Below are 17693 nucleotides of genomic sequence, written 5' to 3'. Positions count from 1 at the left end.
ACAGACCCTACACAATGTAGCGACAGGTGACCTACATCTCACTGCTAATACTGCTGCGCTCTCCTGCAGCTCCACTTTAAATACACATTTCCTCAGTTCCAGATAACTGATTCCCTCCTCCGCTCAGCCATAACACATTAAAAATCCTCCTATGTTTTTTCATACTGCCACAAGACAAAGAAATCTAGAGATGACATTTATATTTTTGCAGTAATTTATTGCAGTCACACAATTTGAAACCTAAAATTTTAATTATGTACATGCTAATGTTCACATGAGATTCTATTTTGAATTGTACTCAGTTCTTTTATGGAGTATAATTTAAAGGTTTTAATGTTATGGATTTTAAAGTTTTTCTTTTTCCTCCTCAGTGTGGGTAGGCAGCAGGTAGTAATGTGGCAGTTTGGCTTTTTTTTTTTAGTTTTCTTATATGCACCAGCTTTCATTGGTATTTCCATCAGTAGCTGTGGCTATTGTGCTGTAGAGATCATCTGTGTAGGGATATAAGGGTCTATATCTCCGGGTGGAGAGGAGAGCAGGTGAGAAGGATGGGTTTCACTCGTCTGGGTCTGAGGGTAGATGTCCAAATTGCCTGAAGACACTGGAAATGTTATTAAAAGAGAATCAGAGATGGTAAATTGTTTTATACCAGTATCATCTGAATACAGCTGGATTAAGCACGAAGTCTGAGAGGGTCTGTACCTGGCTCTGGTGAAGTGGGCTGCAGATGTAAAGACTCCTCTTCAATGGGAGTTTCAGCATGATCCTCAGGATCTGAGGTGAGAATCTGACGAAGAGGAAAATGATAGAGCATTTAAAAGAGTTGCTGTAGATTCGCATGCTGTTTTACCTGAAGATTGAAGAGTTGTCTTAAATTCCTCAAATACTGTTTTGCTTTGAATTGCTGTAATGAATAGATTAAAGATAGATAAACAGATTAAAGATAGATATATTCCTTTTTGTCTATTGAGCATTTTTTTCACTTTGTGTGGAATATATTTTGTAGCAGATTATTTATTTACATGTGCACATGGCAAAGGTTGTTAAAGGTAAATTCATTTCTTAGTTTATTCAGGATAAGCTGAATGTCATATTCATATGAATATGCCAAAGCCTGTGGAACATGTAAATCTTTCTTCTATATAAAGCCCATTATATAGCACTTGATCTTAAAATTATGTGCATGTAATCATGTCAGTGTGCTGAGTTTGCATTTGGTTCATGCCTGTCGAACAGCTGTAAGGTTAGTCAGTGTCCCAATGCTGTTGCTGTCTGCGATGACCATAGCCTGGGACAGGAGACTGGAGGAGGGGTAAGAGTTCAGGTCTGCTTTGCTGTACACTGAAACACACATTATTACAGCAGAATTTTGGTTAAGTCCACACTATATTTCTGAAATGAAGAAAAAAACTAGGTCTGTCCATAAATTTAAAAATCACTGTTCTGTATGGTTCCTAGAGCATTGCTAGAAGTTTTCAAGTCAGAAATGTTCACCCAATAATAGTGATGCTTATCTTGATGCACCACTAATTAATTACTTAGACCTCTAATAAAGAACTTACTGTGGCATGGTAGCTGTGTCATTGTTGCCATGAAGGAGCTTGGACCAATGTGACTCTGAAGCTGCTGCACTATTGGCTGCTGAGGTGAGGTGTGAAGCTGCTGTTGAAACGAGATTGGCTGAAGGGTAGTAAAACCTCCCCCTACATTGTTGATGACTGTCTGTGGTTGAGAGGACGTCAAGCCTACAGTAAAAGACATCTGTTAGCATTAATTAACACTGTGTTGATGTTAAACTGTTAATGCAGATCATTGTACCTATGAAAAGTGAGGAGTCCCCCAGACTCATTACACTTGGCAGGGAGGCCATGATCAGTCCTGGAGGGGCAGCAGAGGATCCTGACACTCCATGCAGGGAAGTGAGAGTACTGACAGGAGGTAAGGAGCCACCGCCAGAAGCCTAAGAGAGAAAATGGAAACTTTGCCTGTCAGGTTTCAGCTTCCATTTGCCTTAAATGGATAGCAAAGGGGAAAACATAAAAATGATGTCATCATTTAATGAAGATTTAAAAGTCTGTGTTTTTGTCCATACAATGAAATTCGGTGGAGTCAAGTATTGTTTTGGACCACACTTACTTACACTGTATGGACAAAAACAGTGAAATATCCTCTTTTGTGTTTCGCAGAACAAAGAGAGTCATAAATGTTTAAAAAATAAAAATGAGGGGAAAAAATGAAATGGTGTTTTTAAATGTGAAAAAACTGCCACTAGGTGGAGTTAAGTCAGTGTCTTATCGAGTGAGTCATTGAATCATTCGATTTGTACAATTTGTACATTTTGGAACGAAGCAAGTGGCTGCTTTCATGAATGGGTTATTGAATCATTCACTCAAGCGAGTCATTCAAAACAACGTTGTGTGTTGCTCGGGGACGCCCGATGATCCGCTATATATTTTCATTGGTTAAATACAGACAGACAATACAGTATTTACCCTGATAGCAGATGTACGTCACAGAGACGTCTATTTGACGTCTGCATTTACATCCACAAGACATATTTTTAGAGTGATTGCTCATCTGCAATACATCTAGGATGTTTCCTACCAGATGTCAAATAGACATTTAGAAGATGTCTTTAAGATGTTTTTGATTTAGAATGTATATTAAAGACATCTATCCGAAGTTTGTACACATCAGATGCTTTCCAGATGAAGTGATCTTTAACAGACATCTTGCAGACGTACGTGTGCTATCTGGGTACAATGTAAGTCACTTAATATTAACTTCTTGTATGAACTTCTTGTTCATACTTAATTTCCGACCTGCTTGCCATTATTGTAAGATGAAAAAAAAAAGAAAAAAAAGGCTAAAACCAGACGATCTCGCTAAGCTGGTTTTAGCTGGTGTTAGCTATGACCAGGCTGGTTTTAGAGGGGTTTTGGCCACTTCTTCAGCTTGTCAAGCTGGGAGACCAGCTAAAACCAGCTTAGCCAGTCTGGGAGACCAGCTAAAACCAGCTACTTCCAGCTTAAACCAGCTAAGACCAGCTGTTTCTTTTTTTTTCTTTCAGCAGGCAGTGATAACTTAAGTCACTAACTGTTCCCTTAATCTCACTGCTTTATGGTGGTATGTGTAAAATAGTGTATATGAATCTCACTGGTTTGTGATGGTGTGTATCCAGGAGTGTATGACTGGGTTCTAGGTGGACTGGACTGGCTAGACGACCTCTGTCTTCACCACTGGAGCTTCTCACTGTGCCCAGACTCTCACACACAACTGGCTGACTGTACTTCAGAACTTTAGGATATCAACAAAGAGAAAGGTGGGTAAAACGGGTCAGATTTAGGGAGAAATCTAGGGAAACAAATTAAAAATCAACCCACTGGTCATTAAAAATGTTATTTTATATGCAACAGAATATCAGTCAACAGATGGGACAGGTATGGGCCTGATTGACGTCGTACCTGGTGAAGTACTGGATGGTAGCGTCTGGCCTGTCAAAGGAGCTGACTGGCTGCTGTAGGGCACGTCCAGTGCCAGTTTGTGGCGAAATGCCTCCTCTTTACGCCGATTCGCGAACCAATTATATACACGAACTTCTGTGACCAAATTAGAGCCCAGGCCAGCCAGCTGAGATGGAGAAACTCCCCTCTGAAGACACTCCGCTCTAAAACACATATGTAAATGCAACAGTTATTACCCACTTCGCACCTACATTTTGGGTTATGGTAACCAGTTCACTCGTTACCTGTTGCACTCCTCCACCAGTCCCTCCCTTTCCTCCTTACTGGGGTTTTTCTGTCGTTCATAGGCCTGGAACAGGATTTGTTGGGACGCTGGGCCCCATTTGAATCGATTTCTTCGTCCTTTTCTCACATCATCCACAGATTCCTCTCCTGACATGAAACCTCGACTGGCATTGGTGAACTCTGCATTGATCGGGGTGTAAGAATAGTCTATTTTAATTGTTTAATTCTTAAAGATGCATAAAAACAGAATTTTATGTAAGAGAAATAAGAAATGGTCATACTCACGTTGGCTGATCTCTGCCTGTTTCTTGACGTACCAGCTGTACAGAGCGGCACGCTTTTGATTCTTCATGGGTGTGCCCTTGTTGAGGTGTTGGGATAGATGGGATTGATTGAGGCCGGTGGACTCCACCACCTCTCTCTGTGGTAGGTTGTGCTGCTGCATGTAGGTCTTTATCATTTTAGCCACATGCCATGGATCCTCTCTAACACATACCAACACATTAAGACATTAATACATTATAATAGGCATTTCTGAATATTTCCTAACAAGTTCTTATGAAATGCATGAAGAACATGATATGTATTATTGGATATGTCTCAGGAAATGGTGCCATTTGTGGCTGAGAATTTTTAGAATTTATTTTTATTAATTATATAAAGAGTCATATTTTGCCCTGATTTTTAAACCCTCAATATGTGGTTATGGCCTTGCAAATTATGCTACATTTATTTCATATTATATTCATATTTTTTCAATTAATATTATATACACTATTCAAAAGTTTGTGGTAAGTTTTTTCTTTTTAATTATTATTATTAATTAATAATTAATTAATTTTAATAAAATTTATAATTGTATTCAGCAAGGATGCATTAAATTGCTAAAACATGATGGTAAAGATAATTTATAATGTTGCAAAGATGACTATTTAAAATAAATGCTGTTCTTCTGAACTTTATATTAATTAAAAAATCTAGGAAAAAATGGATTCCACAAAAATATAACATTGGTTATAATAGGAAATTTTTCTTGAGCAGCAAATCAGCATATTAGAATGGAGACTGGGGTAATGATTTGCAATACAGAAATAATTTACATTTTAAAAAATATATTGAAATAGAAAGCAGTTATTTTAAATAGTAGGCCTACTAATAAAATGCTCAATAAACAATTAATACTGATAATTAAGTTAAGTATGATGTCTGGAACAGATAAATGTCTTTAATATAAGCATGACATTTTAATTTCAATTAGAATTCAGTTTTTAATACACAAACCCTTTAAAATTTAATTATGATAGATAGGCTGCAAAGTGGCTGATATCGAAAAGAAAAAAATATATGAATACATTATTATAACTTATTACAAAAATATATATTCTAAGTAAGAGATAAAGCATAGATTCCATGTTAAAGATAAATGTGTTGTGTGACAGACCATTATTATGTTAATTATATCAGTAAACACATAGTATACGAATGGCACTGTTTCCTGAAATTACAACATACAATTTTTTTTTTTTTTTAATTCATTATATCTTACAATTTATTTTTAAAGGGGTCATATGATGCAATTTCAATTTGTCCTTTCTCTTTGGAGTGTTACAAACTCTTGGTGCATAGAGGAGATCTATAAAGTTGCAAAGACTAAAGTCTCAAATCCAAAGAGATATTCTTTATCAAAGTTAAGACTTGTCCATGCCCCCCTGAAACGGCTCGTTTAAACACGCCCCCACATCTCTATGTCAGTATGTGGAAAGATTTGCAAAACGGCGCCCAAATGTTCACGCAAAGAAAGAAGGCGTACCTTTTATTCTTGGTGTTGCCGCCAGCGCCATTTCATGGAGAAGCTGTGTGTTTCATTGTGAAAGTGAAATTACTTTGTTTGGCCTTCCAAAAGAGGATGATATCTGCTTTGTCAAGCCTAGAGCTGATCTGTGCTGGTCGCTGAGGAAATACATCAACTTTGCGCTGTGGATCGCTGGATCGGCTTTCACCATGGACTAGACATGTGCCGGTATTCGGTAATGGATATCGCGGTAATGAATATGCATGATATTGTTATTGTGGGCACTTCTAAATACAGTGAATAATTATATATTAAAAATTATTCAGAATTTGGAATGCATTTTAAGAAGACCTTTCCCATCAACTGGTCAAAATGCGCAACACTGCTGTTTGCTGCTTGAAAGAGGTGTGTGCCCTGATGTAAACAAGCACATGAGAAGCACATGGGGGAACACGTGAGAGAAGTGCTGAATGAAAGCACATTCACTCTATGACAGCAGATGGCGCTAAACTCCAGAAAATGATGCCCTTTACCCTGGAAACCCCTTAAATAAACTAGCTGCTACTTTCTAAAACATATTTAAATAATTTTAAATAGCCATTCAGATTTGTGGATTCGCTATGGTGTTCATCACAGAGCCAAATACTTAAATATTTAGACTTAATAGGTTATAATAATTAATAATTTATTAATAATTTATTTTCAAACTTTTTTTTTTCATTTTAATCTGGACTGCAACATGACCTAGATATTGTTTGAAAGTGTTTTGATTTGTTATTGTTCATTCAAACTTTACATTAGGGCTTCATTAGTTAACATAAACTGCCAATGAAAAATTCTTCTGAACATTCATTCATCTTAGACATTCCAATATTTAATAACACATTGTTAAAATCAAAAGTTGCAACTGTGTTATTTAATGAGCTAACATGAACTAAGACTTGTATTTTTTAACAAAGATTAATAACTTCTGTAGCAAATGTAGCTATTGCTCATTCATTGTGAATGTTAATGCATTAACTAAGGTTAACTAATGAGGTCTTATTGTAAAATGATACATATGGGTCTTTATAGTTCTTTTGCACTTTAATCTGTGTAAAACTTTTAACTTTATATATTTTTTCTGTATTGCTTTATTGTATTCAAATGTTGCAATCCCCGGCCGCTCCTTCGTCGAATCCGCCAGCCGTTTCTCGTTATAGCTGCTGGCTGCAGCTCACTCAAGTCTCCGGCTGTTCCTCACTCAAGCATTCCTCAGTCAAGCCCGTGGCTGTTCCTCACTCTTTGCAAGGACAGTCTGGCGCTTCTGACTCAGGGTATGTAAGTAGGTTTACATACAGTGGGTACGGAAAGTATTCAGACCCCCTTAAATTTTTTCACTCTTTGTTATATTGCAGCCATTTGCTAAAATCATTTAAGTTCATTTTTTTCCTCATTAATGTACACACAACACCCCATATTGAAGGAAAAACACAGAATTGTTGACATTTTTGAACATTTATTAAAAACAAAAACTGAAATATCACATGGTCCTAAGTATTCAGACCTTTTGCTGTGACACTCATATATTTAACTCAGGTGCTGTCCATTTCTTCTGATCATCCTTGAGATGGTTCTTGAAATTTATTTGAGTCCAGCTCTGTTTGATTATACTGATTGGACTTGATTAGGAAAGCCACACACCTGTCTATATAAGACCTTACAGCTCACAGTGCATGTCAGAGCAAATGAGAATCATGAGGTCAAAGGAACTGCCTGAAGAGCTCAGAGACAGAATTGTGGCAAAGCACAGATCTGGCCAAGGTTACAAAAAAATTTCTGCTGCACTTAAGGTTCCTAAGAGCACAGTGGCCTCAATAATCCTTAAATGGAAGACGTTTGGGATGACCAGAACCCTTCCTAGAGCTGGACGTCCGGCCAAACTGAGCTATCGGGGGAGAAGCGCCTTGGTGAGAGAGGTAAAGAAGAACCCAAAGATCACTGTGGCTGAGGTCCAGAGATGCAGTCGGGAGATGGGAGAAAGTTGTAGAAAGTCAACCATCACTGCAGCCCTCCACCAGTTGGGGCTTTATGGCAGAGTGGCCTGACGGAAGCCTCTCCTCAGTGAAAGACACATGAAAGCCTGCATGGAGTTTGCTAAAAACAAAATAAGATTCTCTGGTCTGATGAGACCAAGATAGAACTTTTTGGCCTTAATTCTAAGCGGTATGTGTGGAGAAAACCAGGCACTGCTCATCACCTGTCCAATACAGTCCCAAGCGTGAAGCATGGTGGTGGCAGCATCATGCTGTGGGGGTGTTTTTCAGCTGCAGGGACAGGACGACTGGTTGCATTTGAGGGAAAGATGAATGCGGCCAAGTACAGGGATATCCTGGATGAAAACCTTCTCCAGAGTGCTCAGGACCTCAGACTGGGCCAAAGGTTCACCTTCCAACAAGACAATGACCCTAAGCACACAGCTAAAATGTCGAGGTTGTGGATTCAAAATAAATTAGTGACTGTTCTTGATTGTGGTAGTGAGAGAAATGACTTAAACCCAATTGAGCATCACTGGAGAGACCTGAAAATGGCTGTCCACCAACGTTTACCATCCAACCTGACAGAACTGGAGAGGATCTGCAAGGAGGAATGGCAGAGGATCCCCAAATCAAGGTGTGAAAAACTTGTTGCATCTTTCCAAAAATGACTCATGGCTGTATTAGATCAAAAGGGTGCTTCTACTAAATACAGAGCAAAGGGTCTGAATACTTAGGACCATGTGATATTTCAGTTTTTCTTTTTTAATAAATGTACAAAAATGTCAACAATTCTGTGTTTTTCTGTCAATATGGGGTGCTGTGTGTACATTAATGAGGAAAAAAAATTAACTTAAATGATTTTAGCAAATGGCTGCAATATAACAAGGAGTGAAAAATTTAAGGGGGTCTGAATACTTTCCGTACCCTCTGTATGTAAAGGATTTGCCACTGATGATTCAAAGACGAGTTTTGAGCTGTGTAGACTAACGCTTGTTGTTTGTCGTTCCTCCGATCACAAATGCAGACATGGTTTCATGTTTACGTGGCGCGATATGCAACGCAACGCGTAAAAAGACAGTATAAGTCATTATAATCAGTAATTATGTCCCCACTGGATGCAACAACTGCCTCGTTTGTAATGGGTTTTATTGTTTTTGTCCTGTCATGCCAGTGTTCTGACCGGGACACGCGTCACAGTATGGTAAGGGGCGTATCATTTCCGTTAGACGCTTGAAACATTTGGCCAATCACAACGCACTGGATAGCTGGCCAATCAGAGCACACCTCGCTTTTCAGAATGATGAGCTTTGTAAAAAACGATGCATGTCAGAAGGCAGGGCATAGAGGAGAAACAATAATGTACATTATGTGGAAAATAATGTTTTTTGAACCTTAAACCACATAAACCACCTTAAACATATTTCATTACACCAAATACACAAAATAATGTTCTTTTTAGCAACATCATATGACCCCTTTAACATATTGAAGAAAAAAAGCACTTCTTGATCAAGTCAAAAAAAAAAAAAAAAAATTATTAAGACTATTTTTTAACAAAAATCTTTTGGGAGAAGGTGAGAGGGAAGAGGAAGGACAGATAATACAAAAGTAGAGAGGGTGCAATGTTTACACTGTAAGATAAGGCAAGAGACAAGGGGCCAAAGTCCAGTAAAAGAGATTGCAAATAACCCTCGTGAATACAAGACAAACACACAAAGCTTTACTAACACACAAACATACCTAAAAGCAATGCATTTCACCTATACAAATCACTCACAAAAACCATTTGATGTTTAAATAAAGAGCATTGCAAGTCCATTTATATCTGTTCAAAGAGTCAGACACTTAGAAAACACACCTCTCCTCACAACAGCACTATCTTTACAATATCCCCACAGTCATGTGTACACAAACCCACACTGAGCGATGGACACTGTCTCACTCTGTTAATTTTAAACAGTCGATGTAGTTCATTTATTTAAAAGTTTAAAATGGTCAGAGAATAATGAATAGGGTGGGTAATTAGTAACTAAAAAAGGTGGAACCTCCTTTATATTCACCCCATCAGCTGGGAAGCAGAGCACTAGAGAAGAGAGGAAGCCAAAGAAAAGGACTAGAAGAGAGAAGACCTATTTTAAACAAAAATGCTTTGGGAGAAGGGTGAGGGGGAAGAGGAAGGATAGATAATAGGGTTGTGACGAGACACTTAAGCCCAATTTATACTTCTATATTATACTACTTCTCCAAAAATCTAACGCGGACAGCAAGCACTGTGATTGGTCCGCTACAGTCCCTCCTTCCATATGTGCTTGGGTTTTGTGTGTGTTTATGTGCACTTTAATATATTTTAATGTTACACCTTCTTATATAAAATAAAACAAAACAAAGAACAAGTGTCTTTTCATAGCTGTCACGGCTATTATGATTCTCAGACAAGCCGCTTCTTCTTTGGCTTTTGTTGTGGTACTGCAGGTTACACCAGCAACATGCCCGTGGACACTGCATACTAGCGGTTTGGACATGTACTGCACGTCAACGCAGAAGTATGGGTGGAAGGTTATGGCGTATCTGACAATTAAAGGCTATGTCGTAGGTCCAACACAGAAGAATAAATCAGACTGTATCCCATGATACGAGACACAAGACTGGGTTCACGAGAACAAGACGAGACAAGATTTTAAGACTTTTTTAAAGAAATCCTCAATAAAGAAAAATATATAGTGAAAAACAGTCTTTTATTCAACTGAAAAACACAAAATGCAAAAAAATGTAGGTGCATTTGGAAGTCAACTTGTGATTTATGAAATTAATCTTCTTTTTTCTATCAAAAGATTAGAAAACTAAACATAACATAATTTACTAGTGGTTCTGACAAACTGATCATTGCTTAAGTCTTTAAAAAATAGTCAGTGTCTCAATTCATAAAGACCTGTAGCACAATGGGCTTTATGCATGGTCACTTCCGCATTTTTTCCTCAGGACCCTTACTTACATCCGGTGCTGTGCCGGAAGCCATTGTTCTTAACGAAGAGCTTTCAAAATGACCGAGGTTAAGATGACTTTTCAGTTTACAAGAACTTCCCTGGATTATTAGGGCCTTTCGCACCACTTTAGTTCCAGACCTAAATGTACAGTACTAAAGTACTGGGATGATTTTGTGCGAACTATTTCCCAGTACCATTTAAAGGGTTGCATTCGCACCGACAGTGTGTACTAGGAAGTGACGTAAGCCGGTTGACAGCGACGCCATTTGTGTGCGGCATTCAACAACGGAAATAAAGAAGAACAATGATACAATGTGTTTTTGTTGTGTCTCGTGGGTTTCACAATAATGGACATGGAATGTCGACATATACATAAAGCGATTGAAAGAACGGAAAGGAGGATTAAGAATGACAACTGACAACTGACAGTGCTACATTTGCTACAAGTGCATGCACTTCAGCATCCGTCCATCTATCGCTGTTCATCATACTTGCGAAATAAGTTGACATAATGTTTACAGTATACACAGCGTTTTAAATCATGCTGGGTGAGGCTGTTTTCGAATGCATCTGGCCAATCAATGTATACAGATGCTGGTCATATAATTAGAATATCATCAAAAAGTTGATTTATTTCACTAATTCCATTCAAAAAGTGAAATTTGTATATTATATTCATTCATTACACACAGACTGATATATTTCAAATGTTTATTTCTTTTAAATTTGATGATTATAACTGACAACTAAGGAAAATCCCCAAATTCAGTATCTCAGAAAATTTTAATATTGTGAAAAGGTTCGATATTGAAGACACCTGGTGCCACACTCTAATCAGCTAATTAACTCAAAACACCTGCATAGGCCTTTAAATGGTCTTTCAGTCTAGTTCAGTAGGCTACACAATCATGGGGAAGACTGCTAACTTGACAGTTGTCCAAAAGATGACCATTGACACCTTGCACAAGGAGGGCAAGACACAAAAGGTCATTGCAAAAGAGGCTGGCTGTTCACAGAGCTCTGTGTCCAAGCACATTAATAGAGAGGCGAAGGGAAGGAAAAGATGTGGTAGAGAAAAGTGTACAAGCAATAGGGATAACCGCACCCTGGAGAGGATTGTGAAACAAAACCCATTCAAAAGAGATTCACAAAGAGTGGACTGCAGCTAGAGTCAGTGCTTCAAGAACCAGTACGCACAGACGTATGCAAGACATGGGTTTCAGCTGTCGCATTCCTTGTGTCAAGCCACTCTTGAACAACAGACAGCGTCAGAAGCATCTCGCTTCAAAAAGGACTGGACTGCTGCTGAGTTGTCCAAAGTTATGTTCTCTGATGAAAGTAAATTTTGCATTTCCTTTGGAAATCAGGGTCCCAGAGTCTGGAGGAAGAGAGGAGAGGCACACAATCCATGTTGCTTGAGGTCCAGTGTAAAGTTTCCACAGTCAGTGATGGTTTGCAGTGCCATGTCATACTCTGGTGTTGGACCACTGTGTTTTCTAAGGTCCAAGGTCAACACAGCCGTATACCAGGAAGTTTTAGAGCACTTCATGCTTCCTGCTGCTGATCAACTTTATGGAGATGCAGATTTTATTTTCCAACAGGACTTGGCACCTGCACACAGTGCCAAAGCTACCAGTACCTGGTTTAAGGACCATGGTATCCCTGTTCTTAATTGGCCAGCAAACTCGCCTGACCTTAACCCCACAGAAAATCTATGGGGTATTGTGAAGAGGAAGATGGGATATGCCAGACCCAAGAATGCAGAAGAGCTGAAGGTCACTATCAGAGCCTGGGCTCTCATAACACCTGAGCAGTGCCACAGACTGATCGACTCCATGCCACGCCGCATTGCTGCAGTAATTCAGGCAAAAGGAGCCTTAACTAAGTATTGAGTGCAGTTTATGCTCATACTTTTCATGTTCATACTTTTCAGTTGGCCAAGATTTCTAAAAATCCTTTCTTTGTATTGGTCTTAAGTAATATTCTAATTTTCTGAGATACTGAATTTGGGAATTTCCTTAGTTGTCAGTTATTATCATCAAAATTTAAAGAAATAAACATTTGAAATATATCAGTTTGTGTGTAATGAATGAATATAATATACAAGTTTCACTTTTTGAATGGAATTAATGAAATAAATCAACTTTTTGATGATGTTCTAATTATATTACCAGCACCTGTACTTACACCATGTGTAGTACCAGTTGTGCTGGTAAGACCCTGCTCCAGAGTAGGAGCTAATTTGGTTCTCGAAAAAAGGCAGTCCGGTACTAAAATCGCACCCAGTTCCGGCGGTGCGAAAACGGCCAAAAGTGGGTAGTTCCACAATTAGTTCTGGTACTATGAAAAGGTTCCCGCGGTGCGAAAGGCCCTATTGTAAATACTGTCCATCGCATTGCGAGTCTGCCAGCTGTCACACCAAAATGGAGAAAGGCATTTTAAATAGTTTAATGTTACATCAACAACATTAGGGTTAGTATTGTGGTATCATATTCTAGAAAACTAGCTAATAAGCTGGATAACGCTGCATGACTTTTGTGCCGATTTTAGATTTAAATGTCATTTACTTTGTTTTATGACCCTTAAAGGAATACTTCCCCCCAAAATGAAAATTTTGTCATTAATCACTTACCCCCATGTCGTTTCAAACCTGTAAAAGCTTTGTTCGTCTTCAGAACACAATTTAAGATATTTTGGAAGAAAACCGGGAGGCCTGTGACTGTCCCATAGACTGCCAAATAAATAGCAGTGTCAATATAACAATAATAACATTTATTTTCTATCTCTGTCACAAACAATACAATATCAATATTTACCATTGCATTGCTTGTTATTCCAAATTCAGTCCTCGTAATATCTGTAGGCCTACCTTGCTCTGGCCACACGAACCATGTTGTGGCATGCAGGTTCACCAAGTCTCCAAAAGTCCACTTGGTGTAAATCACAAATCTAGATGGGATGCGAGACATGTTTTCAGAATATACACACCACAAAATCTAATAACAATGCAAGTTAGTTTGTCTGAAGTTTACTTTAAAAATGTATGGTTGTAGTGTATTGACATGCAAGTACTTTTTATTTATTTATTTTTTTTAATGTAAATTTTCTAATAACTAGTTAACACGTATTGCCCAGACCCACAAAAGAGGTTTTAAATAAACAGGCAACCACAGCGACCCTGTGCACAATAGGGATACAGTGTGCTCAGTAATATAGTAAATTATTAGGTCTTACCTAATGTAGAACCACTTATTGCGATTTTCTTTATCCAGGGGATGTTACTGTGCAGGACAAACCACCCTCACAGTCACGGATGTTTAAACTTTATGGAACTCTTTGTTAAATACGTTTTGTGTTATATTAGTGTGGTATACTTACTGTGCTATATTCTAACAAAACAATTTATAAATATTACTTTATACTTTATGGAGTCGTGGCCTAATGGTTAGAGAGTCGGACTCCCAATCGAAGGGTTGTGAGTTCGAGTCTTGGGCCGCCAGGAATTTGGGTGGGGGGAGTGCATGTACAGTTCTCTCTCCACCTTCAATACCATGACTGAGGTGCCCTTGAGCAAGGCATCGAACCCCCAACTGCTCCCCGGGGCGCCGCAGCATAAATGGCTGCCCACTGCTCCGGGTGTGTGTTCACGGTGTGTGTGTGTTCACTGCTCTGTATGTGTGCACTTCGGATGGGTTAAATGCAGAGCACGAATTCTGAGTATGGGTCACCATACTTGGCTGAATGTCACGTCACTTTCACTTTTTTTTCACTTTCATTGTGATTTTGTGTCCATATTTTTTTCAGATTGTCAATTGGAATCTCCTGAACAAATGACTCAATTTTCAATTTCAATTTAGGTGAGCTTTATTGGCATGACAAAACTGTACTTTTGTATTGCCAAAGCAGTTGCAGCTTGGCTGCTTACAAATAGTGCACATATGTATTAACAGAAAGAAGAAGAATAATAGTAATAGTTTTTGTATTGAAATAGCAGTTGCAGCTTGGCTGCTTACAAATAGTGCACATATGTATTAACTGAGTTAGAAATAAAATAAGATAAAGTATTATATTTACAGAGGCAAAATATACATCTAAGTAATATAATGCAGTAATGTGGCATAATATAATCTACATGTGCTGGAAACATGGTTGAGTGTTTTCTCTTCTATGGTGACAGGTAGACACATATTGAGTAGCAAACACACAGCAGTTCTTGTGTTCTCCTAACAGATACGGCAGTTTCTCCTGGTTTGAAAGAGTTTTAAATGTCTGATGGATCTGCTGTATTTTATCATAGAATTTTATCATATTTTATCATTGATTCCATGACAAATACTTTTTTTAAATGGGCAGTTGTCGCCACCTGCTAGTGAAAGAGGATAAGTATTACAATACATACAAGTGTTAAGATACTTTCACTTTGTAGAGAATAAGTGTTTATACCCAAACTATAAACTTTTATCCCAGTACTTGTGTTAATTAAATGTGTGTAACACAGATATAATGATGTGTGATTGAAGAGACTGTTTGTGTTGCTCTTTCTGGATCAGCAGCAGCATCATAAATGATTCATTAACATGGGCAGAGACAAAACATGCTTCTCACGCTCCCCTGACACTTGCGATGTGAAACAGTCGTAATAGACATAACGTTGGCTGAATCGGTGTCATTCAGGAATAAGATCGCGTGGATGTTTGAATCGAGATTGCAATCTTTAAATGATTAATTGTGCAGCTCTAATGTAAACAAATTGTTTTGCAAGGATATCGTCACGTCCTCGCGAGATCAGTCGGATCTCGTGAGACACACCAGATCTCGTCACATCCCTGATAGAAAATACAGAGGTGGAGAGGGTGCAATGTTTACACTGTAAGTTAAGGCAAGAGACAAGGGGCGAAAGTCCAGTAAAAGAGATTGCAAATAACCCTTATGAATACAACACAAACACACAAAGCTTTACTAACACACAAACATATCTAAAAGCAATGCATTTCACCTATACAAATCACTCACAAATTCATAAAGTGCATTGCAAGTCCATTTATATCTGTGTTCAAAGAGCCACAAACTTAGAAAACACATCTCTACTCACTACGGCACTATCTTTACAATATCCCCACAGTCATGTGTACACAAACCCACACTGAGCGATGGACACTGTGTCACTCTGTTAATTTTAAACAGTCGATGTAGTTCATTTATTAAAAAGTTTGAAATGGCCAGAGAATAATGAATAGGGTGGGTAATTAGTAACTAAAAAAGGTGGAACCTCCTTTATATTCACCCCATCAGCTGGGAAGCAGAGCACTAGAGAAGAGAGGAAGCCAAAGAAAAGGACTAGAAGAGAGAAGACCTGAGATGAGCCAGAGAAAAGAAGGTTTAATCAAGAATTTGTGGAGTAAAATATGAAGTTGAGAAGCAGGTTTTGGATGATGTTTCTTTAGAAGAACAACATTCGAGGCACTGAAGTCATATAAGATAGTTCAGAATGTGCATTTTGAATGAAGTTTGGATTGATTGATCAGAAAACACCAGGAGGCTTACTGTAACAGCTGGTCAACTTCAGCCCTCTGCCTCGCAGCCTCCTCCGGTGGCAGTCTCTCCAGCTCACGGAATATAGGAGGTGGATAGTCCATGTCTCCCTCCTCTGAGCTCTCGCCATCGGCCCGGTCCATTCTCTCGGCACCGGCCAAGGCCCGTTCTCGCTCCAGTTCTCCCATGGCCTGGATCAGCAGCTCTTTTGACAGTCCTGATCTCAGCAGAGACCACACCAGCTGCTCCTGTAAGGCCGACAGCTGGCTGCTTCGTTCTCCTCCAGCTCTCCTCTTCTCTCCTCCCTCCATCTCTCACGTTTAAGTGGCTGTTTTTGTCTATATTTTGCTCACAGAAGCTTTGTCCATGTCACTGAAGCAATTACCAACACACTCTTTGCGTGCAAACAGACATACACAGACAGCAAAACAATATCACACACGTTCAGTATTCACCTCTGTGAGTTCAGTAGTCTGTCTTTCACATGAACAGCTTGATTTCATTTTCTTTATCCTTTTCTTCTCTTTGTTTCCCAGTGTTATTCTGCTCCTGTACTAAGTCTAGATACCTGTTGTCCTTTTGTTTCGAAATGTGATTTTTTTTTGCTATTTGCTTTTCCTTCATCTCCTCCTTCCTTCCTCTGTCGCTCTTTCCCTCTCACTCTCTCTTGGTGAACTTTAGCCTCGGCCTGTGTTGAGGGCAAAGTGTAGAGTCTAGCTGTTCAGTAAAAATTAACACTACAAGCACATTTAACACTCATACTGACATCCTTTTTCTCTTTTTATATGAAACATTTCTTTTATTCATGTTCCAGGCTCAGACATTAAATTTTGAACTACAAAAATCTATCATAAAAATGTTGTATTTTTAAAACTGTGATATTCTTAATGAAGTGAAATAAACTATTTCTATATTTATTGAAAATGAAATATATGCCAGTGGATCTCAACAAGGGGGCCTAAAAGTTACTTGAAATTATTAAAATGTAAATGTAATGTCATTTTTATTATAGTTAATTTGTGAAAATCACATTGTGTAAAATGATTTTAAAGATTTCTAGACCTGAAAATGTCATAATATAAACAAAATGTGAGCTTTGAACCGCTTTGCGACATTAAGTGAAAAAGTTTGTGAAGGAATCAGCTATTTTTAGAAATGTTACCATGCGTAAATGTAATTTCCACCAGAATTAATTGTGATATGATATGTCGTGGAAATGACTTTTGCTCATGATGAAAAGGTAGTTAATTTTTTTTTTTTTGACATTTTCAAGGGAGTTCGTATCTCAAAATGAAAGTTAAAAATGCATAACCAATCACAAAGTGAGACATTTTTTAAATGAGACAAGGTTTCATAAAACTCTCTACGGTGTAGTTTTTTAAACTTGAGTATACAGTTCCATAAAATATTACCATATGATCACTTTACAACTGCAGTAAACTTACAAAGTTACGGTCACTGTTTCTGAGACTATGCTATTTCCTGTACTAGCATTATCTGTAAAAGTGCAGTACACATGTACTGTACAACTGGAAACGGAGGAAAATTTATCTAAACAAACATGAGAAAACAGCAATTCATGTCATATACTCATATAATTAAAGCAAAGATATTTCTA

General features: G+C 38.2%; 1 protein-coding gene and 1 long non-coding RNA gene across 3 annotated transcripts; one reads left to right on the top strand and one right to left on the bottom strand.

Annotated features, from left to right (window-relative positions):
• Nucleotides 1-202: 202 nt before the first annotated feature.
• LOC109099023 (hepatocyte nuclear factor 1-alpha-like) lies at nucleotides 203-17059 on the bottom strand. 2 transcript variants are annotated; one of them, XM_042762572.1, is made up of 12 exons: nucleotides 16088-16226; nucleotides 13360-13492; nucleotides 13176-13274; nucleotides 4035-4234; nucleotides 3749-3929; nucleotides 3465-3667; nucleotides 3158-3297; nucleotides 1819-1960; nucleotides 1563-1745; nucleotides 1226-1341; nucleotides 703-787; nucleotides 203-601 (listed from the first exon to the last, which is right to left on the bottom strand). In XM_042762572.1, exons 2-12 carry the CDS (start codon nucleotides 13365-13367, stop codon nucleotides 471-473), a joined length of 1488 nt encoding a protein of 495 aa, XP_042618506.1. In that variant the 5' UTR covers nucleotides 13368-13492; nucleotides 16088-16226; the 3' UTR covers nucleotides 203-470. The 2 variants fall into 2 exon arrangements, with proteins under 2 accessions (XP_042618506.1, XP_042618505.1); XM_042762571.1 differs by lacking the exons at nucleotides 13176-13274; nucleotides 13360-13492 and having other exon boundaries at nucleotides 16088-17059.
• On the top strand, nucleotides 3184-3677 carry LOC122145939. Its single transcript, XR_006160671.1, has 2 exons — nucleotides 3184-3322; nucleotides 3417-3677. It is a non-coding gene; the product is annotated as an uncharacterized LOC122145939 (long non-coding RNA).
• Nucleotides 17060-17693: the final 634 nt, after the last annotated feature.

This window comes from Cyprinus carpio, chromosome A8 (assembly GCF_018340385.1).
Source record: "Cyprinus carpio isolate SPL01 chromosome A8, ASM1834038v1, whole genome shotgun sequence".
Lineage (NCBI taxonomy): Eukaryota > Metazoa > Chordata > Actinopteri > Cypriniformes > Cyprinidae > Cyprinus > Cyprinus carpio.
This window is presented reverse-complemented; position numbering and strand designations above follow the sequence as displayed.

What these genes read in the sequence shown, in the direction of transcription:
- LOC109099023 (XM_042762571.1), bottom strand. Translation starts at nt 16,386, where the DNA reads ATGGAGGGAGGAGAGAAGAGGAGAGCTGGAGGAGAACGAAGCAGCCAG. An exon ending in ACAGGCAGAGATCAGCCAAC is followed by an intron (nt 3,930 to 4,034) that starts GTGAGTATGACC and finishes CGATCAATGCAG; the next exon opens with AGTTCACCAATGCCAGTCGA. An exon ending in CTGGTGGAGGAGTGCAACAG is followed by an intron (nt 3,668 to 3,748) that starts GTAACGAGTGAA and finishes TATGTGTTTTAG; the next exon opens with AGCGGAGTGTCTTCAGAGGG.